Source organism: Macrotis lagotis, chromosome 3 (assembly GCF_037893015.1).
Source record: "Macrotis lagotis isolate mMagLag1 chromosome 3, bilby.v1.9.chrom.fasta, whole genome shotgun sequence".
Lineage (NCBI taxonomy): Eukaryota > Metazoa > Chordata > Mammalia > Peramelemorphia > Peramelidae > Macrotis > Macrotis lagotis.
Genome location: NC_133660.1, coordinates 231,285,718 through 231,307,904, shown reverse-complemented (window position 1 = coordinate 231,307,904; position 22,187 = coordinate 231,285,718). Strand labels below are relative to the sequence as shown.

General features: G+C 37.4%; 1 protein-coding gene and 2 non-coding genes across 3 annotated transcripts in view; 2 read left to right on the top strand and 1 right to left on the bottom strand.

Annotated features, from left to right (window-relative positions):
• Window positions 1-48: 48 nt before the first annotated feature.
• Window positions 49-122, bottom strand: TRNAT-CGU (transfer RNA threonine (anticodon CGU)). The gene has a single exon. It is a non-coding gene; the product is annotated as a tRNA-Thr (tRNA).
• Window positions 123-8,540: 8,418 nt separating this feature from the next.
• On the top strand, window positions 8,541-8,614 carry TRNAT-AGU (transfer RNA threonine (anticodon AGU)). The gene has a single exon. It is a non-coding gene; the product is annotated as a tRNA-Thr (tRNA).
• Window positions 8,615-17,745: 9,131 nt separating this feature from the next.
• The window catches only part of OVCH2 (ovochymase 2), a 71,363-nt gene continuing 66,921 nt past the window's right edge, over window positions 17,746-22,187 (top strand). The window contains exons 1-2 of the mRNA XM_074231601.1: window positions 17,746-17,823; window positions 20,506-20,615. Of these exons, the coding sequence (XP_074087702.1) occupies window positions 17,775-17,823; window positions 20,506-20,615 (159 nt within the window). The 5' untranslated portion in view covers window positions 17,746-17,774. The remainder of the gene's footprint in view (window positions 17,824-20,505; window positions 20,616-22,187) is intronic.

Below are 22,187 nucleotides of genomic sequence, written 5' to 3'. Positions count from 1 at the left end.
CCAAATTGGAAATCAAAATTCTCTATGACTAAGTTAAAAAAACTAAAAAGGCCCCGCTGGGATTCGAACCCAGGATCTCCTGTTTACGAGACAGGCGCTTTTACCAACTAAGCCACGAAGCCATACACCTTGCTCCTTTTGGATCTATAAATGAGAAGGACCGTGGGTGAGAGCTGTTTCTCTGTGCTCGATTTAGAGGGGAGACCTTTCTTTTCTTTTCCTCCTGAATCATTCCTACTTCAGGTTCCTACACCTTTCCCTTCGCCCTGGAAGCGTGTATAAATACATAATCTCAGACTCAGAAGGAAGAAAGCGATCTCTTAAGGATTCCATTTCATCCTTTCTGCCCTCTCAGTGAATGGACAGTACTGAGATCGGAAGGCATCTCAGAGCCAGTGCAGTCTCGTTCTTAGACAGCAAATACTCGTGCAAATTTGCTTTACACTCATTAGTTGCTGAGGTTTGAAACGCTTTTCTATCCGTAAAGAGCCCTTGAGGGGTTTATTTGGACTCCCTAGTCCTCAATGTCCTCATTTGTAAATTGAAGGGGCTGGATTAGAGATCCCGTGAACCTAGGTGATGTGCAAACCGAGATGACTTTCCGACTGTGATAAATGAAGTACTTTCCTGGGCTGAGAGATTTGGCATCTTCCTACTTGGGGAGAATGCTTACCTAGGTGCTTCCCTTCAGATCCTTCCAAAATATGTCTCTGCAACTTTCATCTAGTGTTCCAGGTTCTGGTCTCCGGGGCTGTCTTGTTGCCTCTATGATTTATGGTTCTACAAACACTTGAAAACAACTGTCATGTCAAAGAGAGGCTTATGAAGCAGAAATAACCCAGAATCCCCAGTCACAAGCTCTCCCTGCCCTGCTATCTGCTTCCTCTTCTATGTGTCTGGGTCCCCTTTATTAAAATGAGAATTCTGGATGAGATGATTTCCAGCCCTACATCCTTTTCTTTCCTTTAAAACTTTCCAGGCAGATCTTCACTTCCTTCTGCAGATCATCTTCTGGCACTGCTTCATGACCCTTCACCACCTTTGCTCCTTCTTTGGACGTTTATACGAACATATTTCCTAAAATGTGGCCACCAGAAGTAAATGAACCATTTAGGAAGTAGAAACACCAGAGATTACTATTACATCTTATAGTAGAATGATCTTTAATTTGGCTGCATTGTCAACAGACCGATGGTGACTCACACTGATCCTGAACTGCACCAAAACCTTGTTTTTACATGAATTTTTAGCCATGCCTCACCCCACCCCCATCTTATATAAGTACAATTGCTTGTTTTTAGACAATTGTAATAATTCCTGATTGGCTTCATTACTTCCATCACTTTTCTTTATAATCTACCTTCCATTTAACTGTCCCAAATAGCTTTCTATTGCTCAGAAATTATGGGAACTACCTATGCATGGTATGTGTTATGAAAGAACTCTGTAGTGCTTAATTAAACTATAGGGAGAGACAGTAACAACCATTTACCCTCCCTTTTCTTTCCTCTATTTTGAATCTTGGGTTTTTTAGTCTCTTGATGTCTTGTTTCCTTCCAGCTCTGCCAGGCATGAAGGTAGGGGAAGAATGTAAACTGTGGAAGTTTCAATCTTTTCCCAAGTCTTCTCTTTTATTTTTGTCTTTAAAATATAACAAAACCTGCCAGTCAAAGAAATTCCAGTTTGTTATATCTTCCTTATTGTTCAGAAATATAGATAATAGAGAATTCTTCTTTAAAGGAGGAAAGACATTAAAGAATTAACCTGAGGAGACTAGTGGAAGACTTTCACAAATCTCCCTGAAATATCTGGGACCAAATTTAAACAGATATATCTAGGATATCTGTTCCTTTGGGGGGAAAAAAAATCACTGGCTCAGAATGTCAGATTGGAAGTGAAGTGTCATTTTGAATGTGAGAGGTTTGGGAGACTCTTCAGTTTGGCAGCTTTCCTGAACCCCAAATTCTAGTGGAGGGAGGGGCAGGGAGGATGGAGGATGTCTCTAAGGTAGAAAGCAGTACTGCCTAACAGGGAGGACTTCAAATGAGTTATTTGAATCCTAGCTGAGGTTCCAGAGCCTAAACTTGCTCAAAAGCTCCCCCAGGTGGTTAGGAAAGCCTGGTATCCAGAGCAAACCATGCCATTTTATTTACTCTGCCACAAGGCACTTACATCTGAAGTGTTGGACTTGAGTGTTGGCTGCCAACATGTGACTAACCTAGACTGCCCAAAGGCCCTGGAGAACAGAAGACAGATGGATTGTAGGAAAGTGTCTAGAGATCCACTTCTTTCATTTTAGTATGGTTAAATCAAGGCCCATAGAGGGAAAGTGAATTACCTCGACCCATTCAGCAACTAAGTGGTAGAATTGGGGTCAAATGCAGGTATTCTGGCTCAATTTTAAGTTTTCGATATTTGTGCTCACACCCTCCTTAGAGAGGGGCAAAGTCAAAAACCTATGTAAAACTACCTGAAAACTGAAAATGACCATAGAGCTTCCTTGGCCAATCCTTAACAATTTGAATTAGTTTGTTATAATTAAAGACCTACCACAATTGTCTAGAATTCTTTTTAGAGTTTCATGTTTACTAGATATTAGGGCTCACTAGATCTTTTGTTGCCTGCTCACCTTCTACATGCTACTCTCCATTCTATGCATGGTAATTATTTTCAGTTCTTCAGATTCTATCAAATTCTACATTTTGCAGTCATTTTAAAAATGTTATAATATTGGTATTACCAAACAAATGACCCTGGTTTCTGGAAGAAGGTTGCAATTTCCTGAAGGCAGCTGAATCCATTCAGCTCTTGTTTAATCTTGCATTCAATTTGTCCATTTATCAGTCCCAGACATATATATTGATCAGCAGGTAGGTTGTATAGGCTGTCCCTCCACTTGCATTTCCTAATCTGGCTAATAGATATTCTTTTTTTGTGTATTTTACTGTTTGGATGATTTCTGAATAGTTATGGATCTCTTCTGGGAGGATCTGTAATGTCCTACAGCTTGTAAATCTAGCATAATGCCACCTACAAACAAGAACATTTGAAGGACCTCATACTTTATTTTGGAAATCACTCTTCAATTTGGAAACTGAGTTAGATTTCCTGCCATAGAGGTGAATGCATTTATTGGTCATATTTCTTCTATTTAAATACTTTTCCTGAGGTCCTCTCAAGGTTTTGAATTTTACAATTTTTTTTTCCCCCAATCTTGCTTCTCTCCCCCCCCCCCCCCCCAAGGCAGTCTGTTAGTTTTCACATTGTTTCCATGGTATAAATTGATCTCAGTTGAATGTGATGAGAGAGGAATCATATCCTTAAGGAAGAAATATAAAGTCTAAGAGATACTATCTTACTAGTCTGTATCTGATTAGAAACTTCCCCATACCACATACCCTCTGTCCTGTACATTATGTCAAATTGATCATGCCACAGACATGGACCAGAACCATCTGGCCCACTGAGGCATACAATTTTGAAACAACAATATTGCCCAAAATATGAGCAAACTATTCATTTTTTTTTCTTTTTTAGGCTTTTGCAAGGCAAATGGGTTAAGTGGCTTGCCCAAGGCCACACAGCTAGGTAATTGTTAAGTGTCTGAGGTCGAATTTGAACTCTGGTCCTCCTGACTCCAGGGCCGGTGCTCCGTCCACTGCGCCACCTAGCTGCCACGAGCAAACTCTTCTTGTCGATTTCTTACATGATTCCTCAAACCACATGTGCACAGAAAGCACCCCCGCTCCCCCAAGACCTCCTCAACCGCTCGCTCATAGATCACCTCTTTTGTTTGACTTTGCCTTTAAAAGTTCTGTCTTATCTTTCTACAAGTTTAGAGTTCTACTGAACAAGTTGCACCTTTTCTCAAGCAAAATTAAACTTTGTACCTCATAACTCTGAGTCTCTAAGTCTTTGAATTCATCACTTTGCTCAACCTGCACTCCAACACTTAGACTTAATCAAGCTTTCTGGTTCCTTCCCTTTGAAAACTACCTACATCCTATAGAAACCTGCCTAAAGATCAAGTTTTTGCCTTATATCTTCACTCTTGTAACTCCACTCATCACCCACTTTCTGAGAAACCTGGTTAACCTAAAGGTCAAATCTCATCAATTTAAAATATTGTAACAACTCTCATCACCTGAAGACTGTTCCCTCTTTGCCTGGGTCATGTCCAATCACATGTCTTCGCTGAAGATAAAGAGGTTTAAGAAAGGTTGGTTCAAATGATGTAATCTCAACCCTGACTATGTCATCAATAGAATATCAGAAGAAGACAATATCTTTGTGGCTTGAAATTTTGCTTTGACATTTTTTTAACCACTATATATGTGAGGAGGGGTCCTCACTGACATCTGACCTTAAAATAATAATTGGATTAAATATGTATTAACTTTCAGAGTTTGTCCTAATAAGGAACAAATAATAGCCTTCAGAGTTTGGTTTAAAAAAAAACCCAAAACAGAATTAGGTCAACATACACATTTTTTTTAAAAGTTTTTGCCAGGCAATAGGGTTAAGTGACTTGCCAAAGGTCACACAGCTAGGTAATTATTAAGTGTCTGAAGCTGGATTTGAATTCAGGTCCTCCTGACTCCAGGGCCAGTGCTCTATCCACTGCACCACCTAGCTGCCCCAACATATACATTTATTAATATTTCTCTAAGCTTGCTACTTATTCAGGCATGTATATTCAGATTAGAGAATCAAAACCCTAAAGATATAATTTTGAAAAGGTTGTTTTTTAAGAATACATTCCACTACCATAAGCTAGGATCTGAAAAGCTTCTTCTGACTTGTCCATCAAAAGAAGGGAGCGCTCTTCAATTTAGGATGAGGCTTGCTTATCAAACACACCTGTTAGAAGGTGTGTTCATGCCAAGAGGAATGATTCCTCTCAAACCCAGGATCTTTGTCTCTTATCAGTTATGCCAGAACCTCTGCAAATAGGAATTTCCTTCAGTATATTGGCACACCCAGTGACCTTTGATACAATGGGATTGGTTGTTAGAGGTCACACCTGTCATCCCTCGCTTGGGCCTTTGGTGTCATTGTCCCATTTTGTCAGATTTGATAATAAACTGATCATGCTGGGTCAGCTTACCTGAATTTTCAAATAAAAATGAGAAACCACTAAATCATATAAAAGGAGTCCTATGGACTGCATATTGACTTAAGTAACCGCATATTAACATTATGTATTATTTCATTTCATTAAACATTTCCCAATTGCATTTTAATCTGGTTCTAGCAGAACTAGGGAAGATGATGGGCCAGCACAGATGTCTTATGTTGATACCTCTGCTCTACAACTTTCAGTCAACTTTGTGAGGGGTAAATATTAGGTTTATTGAAGGCATACTTTTTCCACTGCTAATTCCTTTGCTATAGTTGCCCTCTATGCATTGGAAAACTTGCATGCAAGTTTGGCCCCAGGTATTTGCTAAGCTTTATGATCCTGGGTAATTCACTTATTTTCTACCTCAATATACACATATGTAAAATGGGAATAATTAATAGTTCCTACACCTCAGAACTGTTGTGAAGTTGAAATAAGAATATTTGTAAAGTTCATTGGAAAAGTGCTACGTAAATGCCGGTTATTATTATTACTATTATGATTATCTAGTAGTCTAGGCCACTATCAATTCATGATAGTACATGATACTTAAAGGAAATGAAACACTGGTGGGATATTTAGCCGTTAAAAGGAATGTTACTTAGCCATACTGGGAAGACAGCAAAGAAGATATGGCATTAATTAGTTTGAATATAATTTTCTTGACTTTGTGTTGCCTATGATGGGCAGAAACTTGAAGGAGAAACTGGAACTTTTCATGGATGTTTGGCACTAATGCAACCAGAATGTTATATCGATGGACTGACCCAATGGAATCTTTAGGCTGATTTCAGTATCTTTTATAGAAATGAATAAATTTATTTTACATGTCAGGGGAATGTTGGTAGATGTTCCTCCAATTACACATGTAGAAATAATTCTCAGATAAATTTTGTTAGATAACAGGTCATATAGGCATATATGTCCATAGTTGTTAATGTCTCCTTAGATTAGTTTTTCTTTTGGTATGAGTAAGATTCATGTTTTTTCCCATAATTTGTTATCTTTCAGATACCCTATGTATCTGTACTTCAATGCCCTCACAATTGTTTTGCACCCAGGACTAATTTCCTCTCCATTTGGCATAATCCAGCCACTTTTCTCAACTTTGTTTTATTTAACACCATTATTTTCCATAAAAAAGACATTTTGGACTGTGTTGTTAGCTCTTTTGTACTTGATGGTAAAAAAAAGTTTGCTATAAACTTGTTTTTCAGAACTTTTCCAGTTTTCTTCTTTGGATTGTTTTCCTAGCATTTTATTTAATTAAAAATAGTTTATTTATTGTAAAGATAGCTTTCAACAATTAACTGTTGAAAAATTACTTTTTTGCAATGTTTGGAGGTTTATATTCTTCTCCCTCCATTCCTTCCCTCTACTTCCCCCCACAAGAGAGAGCAATCTAATATATGTTATACATATATAACTACGTTAAATGTGATCAAATTGAAATGGAGGAAAATTAGAGAGAAAAAAAATAAGCAAGACAACTTTTAAGAAGTTAGTAAACTTTGGCTTGCAACTCAAACTTCATACTTCCTTCTCTGAATATGGAGAGTGTTTTCTATCACAAACCTTTTAGAATTGTCTTTGATTATTGAACAAATTAATCATAGTTGATCATCATCCAATGTTGCTCTTAGTGTATACAATGTTCTTCTGGGCCTGCTCACTTCATTCAGCATCAGTTCATGCAAGTTTTTCCAGGCTATTCTGAAGTCCTCCCTCTCATGATATTTTTTTGTTTTGTTTTTTTCTTTGCAAGGCAATGGAGTTATAGTGACTTGCCCAAGGTCACACAGCCAGGTAATAATTGTCTGAGGTCAAATTTGTACTCAGGTCCTCCTGACTCCAGGGCTGGTGCTCTATCCACTGCGCCACCTAGCTGCCCCTTCATGCTTTCTTAAAGAACAATTTTCTTGCATTTTAAACTAAAATTTTTTTTGGGTTGGCCTTGCTTAGTTAATCACTCCCCAAGTCTTCTTAATGTTTTTTTTTTTTTGACAAGGCAATAGGTTTAAGTGACTTGTCCAATGTCACACAGCTAGGCAATTAAGTAAGTGTCAGAGGTCAGATTTGAACTCAGGTACTTCAGACCCCATGCCCTATTCACTGCACCACCTAGCCATCTATCAAGTTCTCTTTAAACCAGTTTAGGTGAGTTTGTGTGAGTGCCTTTAGATTCTGATACTCTGGAGACTGAGGTTTAAGTTCCAGAGTCCTGAGGTGAAGGGTGAAAGCTTACTAGCTGTCTACAAAAAGTCTGATATCAATAAGATGAACCCCAGTAGTATAAAAAACCCTAGCTTGCATAAAGAGGGGCAATTCAGCCTAGGTTTGAAAAATAGGGCAAGTTAAACCTTTCTGGTTGATCAGTATAGGGATCTCTCTGGAGTGGTCACTGCACTTCCAGCCTGGGTGATATAGGTTGTCACAAATAAACAAACTGAATTAACTCCTCATTACTTCTTTCCAAATCATGAGTTAATGCTGATCATGAGCTCTCACAATTGTTTTTGTAAGATTTCCCACCCCAGTTTTTTAATCTAAAGTGGCACTAAGTTTGGTGACCAATTTAATTTCTCTCTTCTCTGTCAGTAAGTCAAGTTTGTTGACTATTATCATTTTAAGCTTTTCTAGTCTCTGTTACTGGTTACACATCCATTTAAACCTATAAACAATGCTGACATCTTTTCTCCATTTTTTTATTATCAGCAACAGAATCACACCCCAGCTCTGCAACTTAATAACTTCTTTAGTCTAGTTACCTATCTAATATTCAGGTTTTTTCATCTAGCAAATGAGCGGATGGTGTATATAACCTTCAAGTTCATCTCTAGTAATAAATCTATGATTCCTATGAAAGACACACACTGGATTAAAAAAAAAGTTTCATTGATGCCTTTTGATTAGATCCCTGTCATTTCTGGGTGTAACCTTTTTCCACTACCACTCTATCTGAACTAAGTCATTAGATTAGAAATTGCAAAGAACCAGATATTGTTATGTCCTGGGATATTCAGACAGATTTTTAAGTTCCCTATCCGTGAAGATTAAGTGAAAAAAATGTCTATTAAAAAAAATGTCTATTAAATGGAGGCTGGTTGTCCTTGGTCCAGGACATTATAGAGATGATTTTAATCGAACTACACTGCTTCAGAGGGACCTGCCACCCTAACATTATTTAACTTTGTGACTCTGGTCTGCTGAGAAGCTCTGGAAGGAATGAGGAAGAAATTACATTCAACTCTTCTAGGTCGAGGCTAATTTCCATTGAAAGTATCCTTGAGAGTGTGAGACTGACGAAGAGCCATCTTTTGGTGCCGGAAACCTTAAAAGTCTTCTTTCTAACCTTTTGCTTACCGGCAGAAGCAAACCACGCGCTTTTCTAGGTGGACTCAGTACCTTTTATTACCTGGGCTCCGTGGCTTAGTTGGTTAAAGCGCCTGTCTAGTAAACAGGAGATCCTGGGTTCGAATCCCAGCGGGGCCTTTATTTTCAAAACTTCCCCTACCCAAACTGAGATGAACATTTGGAGGCCTGGGAAATCCAGGGACTACAAGAATATTTACATTCCTTAAAATTTCAAGCTTTACTCTTGGCGGGAAACCCCCGGCGAGGCCATCGGATGACGGTACTTGGATTGGAATTATAAACACGTGTGGTTAACCATTTAATTCCTTCATTGCCCTCAGGATTGCCTTCTTTGTCCTGTTCATTGGCTGTGAACCCTCTGAATTAGGGAGGAGGTGGGGCTACCCTCAGAGGACCACAACGCCCTTTCTGCTTTATCCACTGAACACCTGGCATGGGCGGGAAGGAGCAATTTCTTTCCTGGCTCTCTCTCAAATAGAAGAAAATCAAGCTACGAGTCCGAGGGTGCTCCAGGTGCCCTCCATGCCCACCTGGAGACAATGTAACCACCGGCATCCATCCCGAAAGAGATGGTCCAGCAGGGTTATACTTCTATTGCCCGCTAGGTGGCAGAAGAAAACCATTCCAGGCTCTCCCAACTTGAAACCTGCCACATAAATGGCAGCAGAGACCAGATCTTGTCAAGGACTCACATATGACTTCTTCTCTGCATTAAATGAAGCAGGAGCTCGTCTCTCCACCCTTGGACTGGACAGTCTATTTTTTCTCTTAACTTGCCCAGAGGCAGAGATATTCTTTAACAGTGCCTAATCATTTGCCTTGCCCATAGCAGGCAGTTTATGAATACTTGTTCTAAGGAATTGCATTTCACAACCTAGGAGAGGTGGCACAGGTGAATGAGAGTGACTCAGTTTTCCTCATCTTTAAAGTAGTAGGGATCTCACAGTGTGGTTTTAAGACTCAGATGAGATAGCTTATGTGCATACCTTACATTTCTGCATACATGTTGAACTCTGAGGACCAGGTAGAGGTCAACAGAGAGTAAGCTAGAGGAGTGAGATAATGAAGATCAAGTGCACAGGCATTTTATATATGAGTATGTGCATATGTATGTATATGAAACATGAATATCTTATTCTATATAACACGTGTAATATTAAATTCACAAGAATTATACATAATATACAATTATAGTATTTACAATCAAATGTAATATATGGCTAAATTCACAAGAATTATACAGAACATGATTTTGATATATACAATCAAAGGTTATATATGGCTAAATTCACAAATATTATACATAATATATGATTTTGATTTATACAATCAAAGGTAATATATGATTAAATTCACAAAAATTATACATATTATATGAATGTTACTTACAATCAAAGGTAATATATGGCTAAATTCCCAAGAATTATACAGATTATATGAATGTTATTTACAATCAAAGGTAATATATGGTTAAATTCATAAGAATTATGCATAATGTATGATCATGTTATATGCAAAGGTAATATATAATTAAATTCACAAGAATTATACATTATACAAATTATCTTTTTAAAAGAAAAAACAACAAAAAAGAATTACATGCATGCCTGAATATTTCCACTACATAAAGTTTTCAGACTATATATTTATTTTAAAACACAATAACAAAACCATCCTCTCTGCATCCTTCCTGATTTCCTTCCTTTTTTGTTTTCTTTTGAATATTTTATTAATTTCTTTAATTTTTTATTATTCGTCTCTAGCACAGTTGCTAATTATTCCCTTCCCAATGCCCCACCCTCCAAGCCTGCCTTGTAACAAATAAATATAGTTAAATAAAACAAATTGGCCATGCATGAAATTATTTCTTAATCTGTACCTTTTGCTCACCATTTCTCTGCTATGAATTAGGCTTCAACTTCTCTCTTCTAAAGTAATGGTTATTTTCTGGGTTGACCATAATTCTGAAACTCTTCAAATTCTTTTTCTTTTATACTATTGTCATTGTATATGTACATTGTTGTTCTGACTCTTTCCATTCTGCACATTTAAATGTATTGAGAGTCCCTCTTGGAGCCAAAATGGGAATGGATATGTAAAATTCCACCCCAGCCATACCTTGGGAAACAAAGCAAGATTATTAAAATGGTAAATCAGGACAATATTGTAGATAGAGTTACTTAACTATTGAGAAAACAGGTTATATAGAGTTTGGCTTTAGCAAAAGACAGAGTAACATTCATACATTTATTAGTTCATTAAGCCTGTGGTCAATTATGTAAGATCCGGAACTCAATAAAACTGGGCTTACAAAGGCTTTTGCAGGGCAACATATTTATATATTGGCACAGTCAAAAAGCAGGATCTTCAATAGGTGGAGATTTTTGGTACTTGTCTATCAAAGGAGATCTCTGCCACCAAGAGTCGAAGGATCATTATCAATAATCTCATTAATTTCAGAAAAGGCCTCTCCTTTACTCCAGACCTTGATGCTCTATCAGATATGCTAACTGATCTTCACAAAGGGAGCCCTTTTTCAAACTTGAAAGCTTATTTTGATCTGGTACCTTTACAAGTGATAATTTGATGAAAGAAGGCTCTCTAAAGATAGATTTGCCTTTTCTAATCTGATCTGATTCACAGGAAGCTTCTTTAGTACCATGTGAAAGGTGACCTCAACGACCAACTGTGCTCTGAGAAAAATAATTAAATATATATTAAAAAGGACAAAATTCACTTTTCACAATATTAATAAGTAATTTTCTAAAGTATCTATTATTATTTTTGTGGAAATGATAGAGTAAACCAAGATAGATTATGGATGGATCCAGACCTGATTGTTTGTACTTAATTTCAACCTGGGTGGAGTGGTCCTCATGGGTCTGTACTTAACCTTATATTGTTTAACATTTTCATCAGTGACTTGGACAAAGGCATAAGTGACACACATCACATTTTCAAATGACACAAAGCTGGGAGGGATAACTTAACCATTGGATGTGATCCCCATATATATATGTATATGTATATCTATGTGTGTGTGTGTGTGTGTGTGTTTACAGGTTAGGGATTGTCCACAATGAATTCTGCCAAACATACACACACATATCCTTGAAGAAGAATGACATCAGGAAAGTAATATATCCCTCCTGATTTCCTTCCTTTAAAAACACATGACTTGGATTTCAGTGAAGGGGGTGCTGTGCTAAGTCACCAGCCTTACTTTTTCCTCCGGAACCATCTGGATCCAGTGTCTTGATATGAATCAAGAAATGGCCCTGGATGCAAGGCAGTGAGGGTTATGTGACTTGCCCAAGTTTACACTGCTAGTTAGCATCAAGTGTCTGAGGTCGGATTTGTACTCCTGTCCCCCGACTCTAAAGTTAGTGCTCTGTCCACTGAGCCACCTGGTTGCCCTAACATATGTACATACATTATACTTTTATATATATATTTGAATTATTCTTCTGGATCTTTAAGAGTGGAGTTGGATGGGGAGAATTGGATGAGGTAACCTTTAATAAAGTCAATTTTGCAATTGAACAGGATACTCCTAAAGGAGAAAACTCCCTCAATTATAAACAGAACAAAGGCTTGCTTTATTAATTTCATTAAGAATCCCAATAATTATCTCCATTTCTTTGAAGGTCTAGGAAAATGGGCACTTTTACTGGAATGTCTAATGCTTGGCTACCCTCCTCTCATCCTTGGTAGTTCCCACCCCCTTTCTTGGTTGGATAAGCCAGAGGTTTAGATTCAGATGATTCAGATCCCACCATATGATAGTCAAAGTATAAAAAGTCAATCAAAGTCCTCCATTTTGGGGAGTCTGGCTCTTGAGCTAGGTCCCCCTCCCAATACATGCTGGCTAAGTCCGTGACTTACAGAAATATCAATAAATGTGCTTATTAATCTAATTCTGTTTTGCTCTTTCTTAAGACCAAAAATCTGGTATTGTTCATCCCTGATCAAGACAAAGTCTAGGCTTGATGTTTCTATTTGATTAGGACAAACTCTGGAAAACTTCATTTTCAACAAGTCAAAACTCAGTGAGGAACCCTCTTCGTTTTGGGGAACACTTTCATGAGATGAATCTGAGAAGAAATTTAATAAACATAAACATAATCTCATTCAAGAAATCCATTTTACAACTGTAATGTGGGAAGCATAATTAGACAATATTGGAGAAAGATTTGGGGGTTTTAATGAACTACAAGTCCAATATTAATTAACAGTTTCATACTGCAGCCAAGAAGGTGAATTCAATCTTAAATGCATTAAGAAAAGGCACAGCTTCTAAGAATAATGAGGTGCTAGTCTCATCACGCCCTGCCTAAATTAGATTACCTTTGGAATATTGTGTTCAGTTCTGGGGTCCATATTTTATGGAGGACTTTGATAAAATGGAAAACATTCAGGGGAGTACACTGTGGATCATAAAGTACTTTCAGACAGCATAAGAGGAATTTTTTTTTAAAAAGAGGAACTGGGCATGTTTAACCTGCAGGAGAGAAAGGACAGGGAAGAATGATTGCTGTTTTCAAGTACATGAAAGGTTGTCATGTGTTAGAGGAATTCACCTTGTTTTGTTTGGGTCCAGAAGGCAGAAACTGGTAGGATGAGTAGTAGCTGAAGAGGCAAATTTAGCTTGATATCCAGAAAAAATAAACAAACTTCTAACAAGTGGAATGCCCCAAGGTAAACCAAAGGTTGGCTCAGGAATAGTAATAGGAACATTAGAAATCGCAATGCTGAGTGATCATTTGTCAAGGTTTTGTCTAGGGATGTTTGTTTTTTTTGGTCACAGATTTAACTAAATGGCTTAGGGTCTTTTTAACTCTGAAATTCTCTGATTCTCTGATTGAGACTTAGTCTAGGCGTTACCATATTTCCCCATTATAAGACATACCTTTTTCTAAAAAAATTGGGGTCTAGAAACTGGGAGCGTCTTATATAGTGCTGTAGATTTTTTTTTTACTTGCATTTCCCACTTTTTCAAGCTTATTATCTTTGTGTCATTGTTTCGCATTTGTTACCCATATATTATGCTGTGTTTTGCCACATTCTGCCCAGAAGTGGCTTCGGAAAGATTTTTATAGTGCTGAATTCAAGTTCAAGTTGATCCAGTTTGCAAAAATGAATGGAAATAGTGCTGCTGAATGTCTGTTTGATCCTCCTCCAACTGAGAAAACAATCAGACTGGCCACAGAAGAAGAAATCCGACTGAAGATGCTATGAGAGGCAAGGCAGCAAAAAGGCCTCAATTGGAGAGGGAATTGAAGAGATGGACTGAAGAGTGAAGGGCCAGTGGAATTCCTGTGTCCACAAAGGTGGTTCAGCACAAGGCTAGAAGAGTTGCTGAGGGAAAAAAAGTGACTGATTTCAAAGGAGGACACAACAAAGGAGGGCACAAAAGGAGGGCTTCAGCTTCATGAAACAGAATGGAATCAGCATGTGTCCACGCACCAGACTTGCCCAAAAGATGCCTGAAAGCTATGAGCAGGTCTTTGAATTCTATGATGAATAAAACTTGAGTTCAATAGTAATACATTTTTTTTTCAGACTTTGGGCCCCCAAATTAAGGTGCACTTTATACATGGCAGTATCTTATTCATGGGGAAATACAATAGGTAGGATTTATCCTTTTCCCTCAAATCCAAATTCCACTCTCAAAATCGCATTTTTCCTATATTTTATACAGTTTTCTCACTTTTCACCCCTTCTTTCAATGTTTAACAACCCTAATCATGCCTTAATTTCTATATCATACAGCTAGGTGGCACATGAATGGAGTTTGGAATTAGAAAGATTTCATCTTCTGAATTATGTGACCTTGGGGCGGTTAGGTGGGACAGTGGATAGAGCACCAGCCCTGGAGTCAGGAGTACCTGAGTTCAAATCTTGCCTCAGGTACTTAATAATTACCTAGCTGTGTGGCCTTGGGCAAGCCACTTCACCCCATTGCCTTGCCAAAAAACCTGAATAAGGTGACCTTGGGCAAGTCACTTCACCCTGTTTGCCTCAGTTTCTTTATCTGTAAAATGAGCTGGAGAAGAAAATGGCAAACCATAACTTTACTAAGAAAACCCTTAATGAAGTCATGGAGAGTCTGGTATACATGACTGAAAATGATTGAACAATGAAAATATATGGCATTTACTAGAGCTAAGATTTAACAATTTTTATCTAATTTTATCCTCACAACAAACCTGGGAGGTAGATGTTGTTATTAGCCCCATTTTCTGAAGAAACAGAAGTAAACAGAGACTTATTCAGCACCACACAATGAGGAAGTATTTGAGGTCACATTTGAACTCACATCTTCCTGACTCTACCAGTTATAATAGATTTTGGTTTTTGTTTTTTGCAAGGCAATGGGATGAAGTGGCTTGCCCAAGGCCACACAGCTAGGTAATTATTAAGTGTCTGAGACCGTATTTGAACCCAGGTACTCCTGACTCCAGGGCCGGTGCTTTATCCACTGTGCCACCTAGCTGCCCCCCCCCCCCAACAATAGATTTTTAATTTGTCTCTTCATCTGACTCTCTCTCCACTTTACAATGTATCCCACAGAGGTGTCCACCTCTATCGATTAAGCATAGATATGAATAGAATTATTTTGCTCAGAAATCTTCAATAACTCGAAATAGACTAAACAAATGAAGTCTAAACCCTAAATAAACAAACAGCTTGCTAGTCAAAGCCTTCTGTCTTCTGGAGACTTCTTGTTTTTCTAGTTTTATGTTACATTAATTTTTCCCATAGGTTCTATGTTCTAACCAAACTGGGCTACTCCTGGACTGTCCTCTTTTTTCCGGCCTGTACTATTGTTTATGCTTGAAATTCTCTTTCCTAGAGCCCTTCCCTAACTCTAACTGATAAAACCAATGCCTTTTCTGACCCTCATATTTGGAAATTATCTTCCCTTCATTGAAACTCTCCTGGGTCTGCACACGACAGTGATGAATTTAGAATATCTATGTATTACAGTTATGTGGTTCCATCTTACCTCTTCTACTAGATTATGTTTGAAACCGCATTGCTCCAAGTATGAATCACTAGAATTAGGGTCAGAAAATCTGGATTCAGCTTCTGACTCCAGGCTATACTAGTTGTATCATTGTGAACCTCTTGGGCAGCTATATGACACAGGGGATAGAGTGTCAGCATTAGACTTGGGAAGACCTGAGTTCAGTTCTGATCTTAGATACTACTAATTGTGCGATCCTGGACAAGTCCTTTAACTCTTTTTGTCTCATTTCCTCTTTTGTGAAATGGTCTGGAAAAGGAAAAGACAAAGCACTCCAGTATTTTTGCCAAGAAAACCCCAAATAGGGTCATGAAGAGTCATATATGACTAAAAAGGATTGAACATCATCTGTAACCTGGGGCAATAATACTTAGCATCATTGGTTGGTTAAGAGAACTAAATGGAATAATGTATATGATGTAGAATGATCAAACATGGCCCCTTCTTTCCTACTTCTTATGAAGGGAAAGGGAAATCTCAATAGGAATAGAGTAGATGGTAACTCTAAATAGTAAGGCCACTAGGCATCAAAAGAATTATAGGAAGATTCTTATTCAATTTGCCCAATGAGATTGTTCTTTTCATAAGTTTAGGGAATTTAAAATTTATACCCTGGATTGTAACATGTATTTTATTAGCTCATTTATTTTTTAGGTAGGGGAACAGACAACCACTTATGACTAGTTTGCATTTCTGGGCATATTGGAACTTTGTGTGCTATGATAGAATTCAAGATTAGAATAAATGACTAAGAGCCCAGGTGGTTATGCCACAGAAGTGCCTTTGTTCTCACTCTGTCCTTTGTTTTGATATTAGTATTTTGTAGTTAGGTCAGTTCCTGAAGTGTGAGTCATGTCTCTTTATTTTGACTACATGAGTGAAATATAAAAGTAAGTAAAACCCCATTAAACTGTAGTTCGTTATATAGTCCCAAAGAAACTACTACTCTCAGAATCTTACCTCAGGTTTGAGCTAATTACAGGGTTAGAATTCACTGAAAGTCAAACCTTATTGACTATATCTATGTAATTATTTTTAACCAAACAGTTAGAAGAAACACTAATTCAAACAAAAGCTATTTCCTCAATCAGCATAGTAAATAAAATAATAAAAGCCCTCCATACATATAAGGTATACATATATATATATATATATATATGCATATGTATATATCCTTCCATAGGTTACCACATAACAAAGGGAAAAAGTATTTGTGACTAGGGAAAACACATGGAGGTAGCCTGTGTGATTAGGGACCCTGATAATAGGTGCACATAGGTAATATAGGACCAGGATACTTGAATGACCAGGGAAAAATCATATATCAATATTAAAATGCTGCTCATATCCTCTGATGATAGTTTCACACTGCTTTCAGTTACTTTCTATTGGGCATCATACCTCCATTTTCTCCTGAGTGCAGGGTTCTACAGTTTTGTTTTTTTTTTGGTCTGCTGCTGGCTTTAATCATTGCTTCCAGCTTCTTGGATTTACCTCTCCAGGGCTACTTTCAGCTTCTATCTGCTAGGGTATAATGACTAGAAAGCCTCTCCCTGTCAGTCTGACTGTTATTTAGTCATATTAAAAGCTATGAGCTACCACATCCAGGTAAAGCTGAATGAAACCAAGTGAAGTGTCCTCTAGATAATAGCAAATCTTTTTTGATTCCTTGTGTCTGGGACTAAATCAAAGTCTATTCTCTGAGACAATTTTCTGTCTCAGGCAGATAATTTCCTGTAGTTCCCAGACAGAAGACAGAAAAACCTTTCAGAATTGATTGTTTCTATTAAGTGAGCACTCAGTCCCTAGGAGTAAGAGTTTCCTCATATGGGGGTGGGGAGGTGGGAGTGAGGGGCAGCTATGCTAAATGAAGGTTGGAAACAAATCCCTTAGAAGCTATTCTTGATAGTAATAGAATGGTCAGTGTGACCAGTGAGTGGTGCGGAGTTGCTGGAGCATGAAATTTTATACTATCTCCTTGTCTTGGGTAGGCTGTTACAAAGATACCTTCCAATGTGTATTCAGTTATAATGATCTTAGCAAGAAGCCACTGTGCTTGGATAAATTTAGAAGATCTAGATGTGCATGGCTAAGTCCTTTATCTATGGATTAATAAGTAACCTCTATTTTAATTTATATATTGCTTCTCCCATGGATCTTTTCTGTCTACTCTTGCCTGATTTTTCAGGGAGTTGTCTCAACCTTAAGATGTCAAGAACAACTTGGAAATTGATTTTACTTCTGGGAATGGTCTATTTTGGAGCAGGAAATTATGCATCTCAGTCTCTTCTGAGAGGTAGGCTTGAGATGAACCTTGATAACAGGTATCTTCTTGGGGAAAGAGCATTCCTGGAAATATGTGCAGGGTTCTGGGATGAGAGCTCATCATTTCTTTGTAGGAGCTCTCTGGGGAATACAGGGGGCAAATTTTAGGGCAAGAGCATTGCTGACTTAAATTGTTTTATGTTTCATTAATTGACATTTTGAAGTAGGGGTGGGAGGACTGGAATTGAACTTAATATTAAGATTTCTTAGTGAACCTACAATAGTTTCCATCATCTGGAGGTACTGCTCAATTACAATAATTTCTAACCATTTAATTAGGAAGATAGGCAATATTTTAAAAAATTTGAATATCTTAGATAAATGTCATGTACCAACCTTCTGGAAAACATGAAATTTATATCTTCTCTAGTCTTTTCAAATGGTATTTCCCCCTTAAAAAATAAACCAACAAATTCCTTCCTGATTATGTTGTTGCCAGCCACCAGATCCATTGTGCCTCCAGGCTTTGCTTCAATGAGTTTCACTTTAGGAAACAGTATATCTCCCTTCTGTAGCATTACAAAAATTATTACAAGTCATTCAAATGGTAGTGACAGAAAATCAACCTATGTCATACATTGTTCAAAGATTGCCTTTTCTTCCAAAGGAGTTTCAATATTATTGAGTTATTTTAGGGGATGGAGTGAAGGGGAAAGACAGATTGTGGAGCTCAGGTTTCAAGGACATGGTTCAGGCTCTGAGGCAGGCTGTTTGGCTGGTATGGTAAGTCTAGGGAACTGAGAATGACCTGTTTCTGCAAGTGGAAAGTCATTTCATATATCTATCTCTACCTCCACCCCTACCTCTATCTATCTCTATCTCTATCTCTATCTCTATCTCTATCTCTATCTCTATCTCTATCTCTATCTCTATCTATCTCTATCTGTCTCTATCTCTGTCTCTGTCTCTATCTCTATCATCTCTGCCTTTATATCTCTATCTCTATCATCTCTATCTTTCTCCATCTCCATCTCCATCTATTTATCCATCCATCCACCCATGGGGGGGATGGGGTAGTGAGGTGACTCAGTGCAGAGAGTCAGGACTGGAGTTTGAAAGACATCTTTCTGAATTCAAATTAGACCTCAGACACTTACTAGATCCCTAGGCAAGCCACTTAACCTTGTTTGCCTCAGTTTCCTCATCTGTCAAATGAGGATAAAGAAACAACCAACCAATCCAGTATCCTTGCCAAGAAAGCCCAAATGAGGTCAAGGTCAGACTCAACTGAAATGACTAAACAACAATAACATAGTGGACTCCTACATGAAATGTAGTTCCTAAATATCTCAAATTCAAAAGTGCTTACTTTATTTCATTGCTTGAAAATATTTTCTGCTTTTGACACATTGTACAATGAACTGGAGAATACAGTATTATAAGAAAATGTGGAAAGGGGATTATCTTTAAGAAAAGAAGCAAAGTGTGAAAGAGGGAATGCCTTGTCAGGTGAATACCTGACTCCCCCCCACCCCCACCCCATTTGCCCTCATTTCTTTATACTCTCTAGAAGAGAAGAGAGATTCATGTAAATGGGCAAAGTTATGTGGATAAATAAAAAATATCTGATAATATTGAATGCCTTTGCTGACAGTTGTGCTCCCAATCTGGTACTTTGTTTTTTTAATTAACAATGTGTTTATTAAAGGTTATTAGACAAGGATTATAGAATTAAGAGCTAAAATGATCAACTCATGATGCCTAGAGGACTAAAACTTGCCCAAGGCCCTACAGTGGCACAAAAAGAATTTGAATCTAGTTCTCTGACACAAATTCAGTGCTCTTTTTACAATATCAATCTACCTCTCAAAGGTACATAAAAACACCATATACCAATAGTTTAACTTGGTGGGAGGAAGGGAAAGATTATACAGAAACAGAATTTTCCCTTTTTTTACCCCCAGATTAATTTTGATAGATTTCAAATTCTTAATAAATGTAAGTTTGATGAAATGTTAAGTCAGGAATATAACTGTCAAATAGACATAATTAAGATACATAAAAGTGCTTTTCAAATCTTAAAATACTATATAAATGTTGGATATCTATTATTAGTCATGGCAAGAAAACCAATTAAGCAGGCAATCATTTTTGCTGGGCATGAACCTGGGAAAGTCCCCTCTGGCATGCAGTTTATTAATTTACAAGATTTAGCCCAATGCTAAATAAAAACTTCAATTTTTGAGATGCTTGGATCCCTATTAGTTTGGTGATCATTTTTGGATGTTCATCTCTGGAAGCTATCCCTAATATATAAAGACTATCATAATGCTCATACTTTTGGAAAAGGCATCTGTTAAATTTATGATGAGGAAAGAAAAGAGCAGGCTAGGGATGATAGTAAAGTAGGAAATATGGATTCCTTAGGGCATGACCAAATCTTTCATATGATGGTTTTGATTATTTCAAGGAGATTTGTTTCAAGAGATGAACTCTATTCAGACTCAGTTCTGTTTGACTAATTCACTCAGGACCAAAGGTAATAACCTAAAAATGGTAATTACTTTTAAGTGGGTGGCATAATAAGTGGAGCCCTACTCTTATATTGATCAAATGAATTTTGTACCTTTTGGTTCAGGAGGGTTCTCTCTAAGACTTTGGAATATTAGGGAGTTCTCTATCTGTTCAAACTTTCTCTGATTTGGGTCCTTAGGTCACCTGTGTGGGAGGAATGCAATAGACAACCAGCCTTGGGATTACTTGGGACATTTTAGTCGCATTGTTGGAGGAAGCCCAGTTGAAAAAGGAACATATCCTTGGCAGGTGAGTAATGGGCAGTGGCTATCTTTATTTTTATTTTTTTTTAGGTTTTTGTAAGGCAAATGGGGTTAAGTGGCTTGCTCAACGCCACTTAGGTAATTATTAAGTGTCTGAGACTGGATTTGAACCCAGGTACTCCTGACTCCAGGGCTGGTGCTTTATCCACTGCGCCACCTAGCCACCCCAGCAGTGGCTATCTTGTCAGGGATGCCTCTCGAATAAAAAATGTAGCATCTGAGGGCTGTCAGGGAGTTTGGGACTAGTTCTTACTCTTTGAGAACATGCTAAAGGATTTTTTTTTTTTTTTGCTGTGTGCTCTAGATGAGCTCCTGAAAAGATGTGTTCAAAATGAAATGCTATCTTCACTATATATTTTTGGTTGTGCCCTTGTTTTTGCTGGTTCCTACAACTGGAATGCTCTCTCCAACTTTCCCACTGACCCTATTTCTTTCCACATGTTTATTTTGCTCTCAAATGCCTTCTCCTTCATGAAACCTACCTTGGTTTTCTTTAAAAGGAAAAGATTGTAATGTACCTCTTTCTGCTTCAGACCTCAATAAGTATTTGGTTTATACCTTTTTAATGTACTTTTCATACACTATTTTTTATTTTTAGAATCCTAGGATTAAAGATTTATAGCCAAAAGGGACCTTAGAGGTTACTTAGTCAAAAAATCCATTTCACAGATGAGGAAATTGAAACCCAGAAAGGTTAAATCACTTACTTATATATGTAGCCAATGGCAGAACCAAAATTGGTCTTTTGACTTCCAGTCTAACACTTTTTCCCTTGCAGTATGCTATCATTTGCGTCTGTGCCATATAATCCTGATAAATTGTGAACTCTGCTAGGGCAAATGACTTCTTTCTGTTTTTGAATGTTATTTCATTTTATTTTTCCAAGTTCATGCAAAGATAGTTTTCAACATTCATCTTTTTGTAGTCTTTTGAGTTCCACATTTTTCTATAACCCTCTCTTCCTTTTACCCCTTTCTCTCACAAGGAGTAATCTGATATAGGTTATACCTGGATTTTTTTTATTTCTGCATCCCCCCCAATATAATGCTTTTCACTTAATAAATGTTTGTTGATATTTAAATATATTTGAAATTATTTCCTTTTTGGATGTATCATGTAAATGGAAATTCTTTCCCAAAGAAAGAAACAACTCCCTAAAGAAAGGAAGAAACAAAATATAATCAAGTCATAATCAGGTAAATTTTTGTATTTAGAATAAAATTTATAGTTTTCTAGTAAGATATGAATTGTACTCATTGCAGAGACAAAATTCTAAGTATCCATATTCCAGAAAAAAGAGAAATAGATTTATGATGGATGTTCTTATTCCCTAGGTAATAATATGTATGCAAAGGAGTTAAATAGTATCTCAGGAAACACAAAGCAAAACAAAACTCCTGTGATTTAAATTCCTAATTCTCCTGGTTATACAGACTGAACAGATACCTTTTTATTGGACTTTAGATTTAATGCATGGTCCTGGTTCTTCCATTTAGATACTTTTGTGTTTCTCACCATACATTGCTGTATTTATCTTTCTGGAAAGTTTAATTCTATA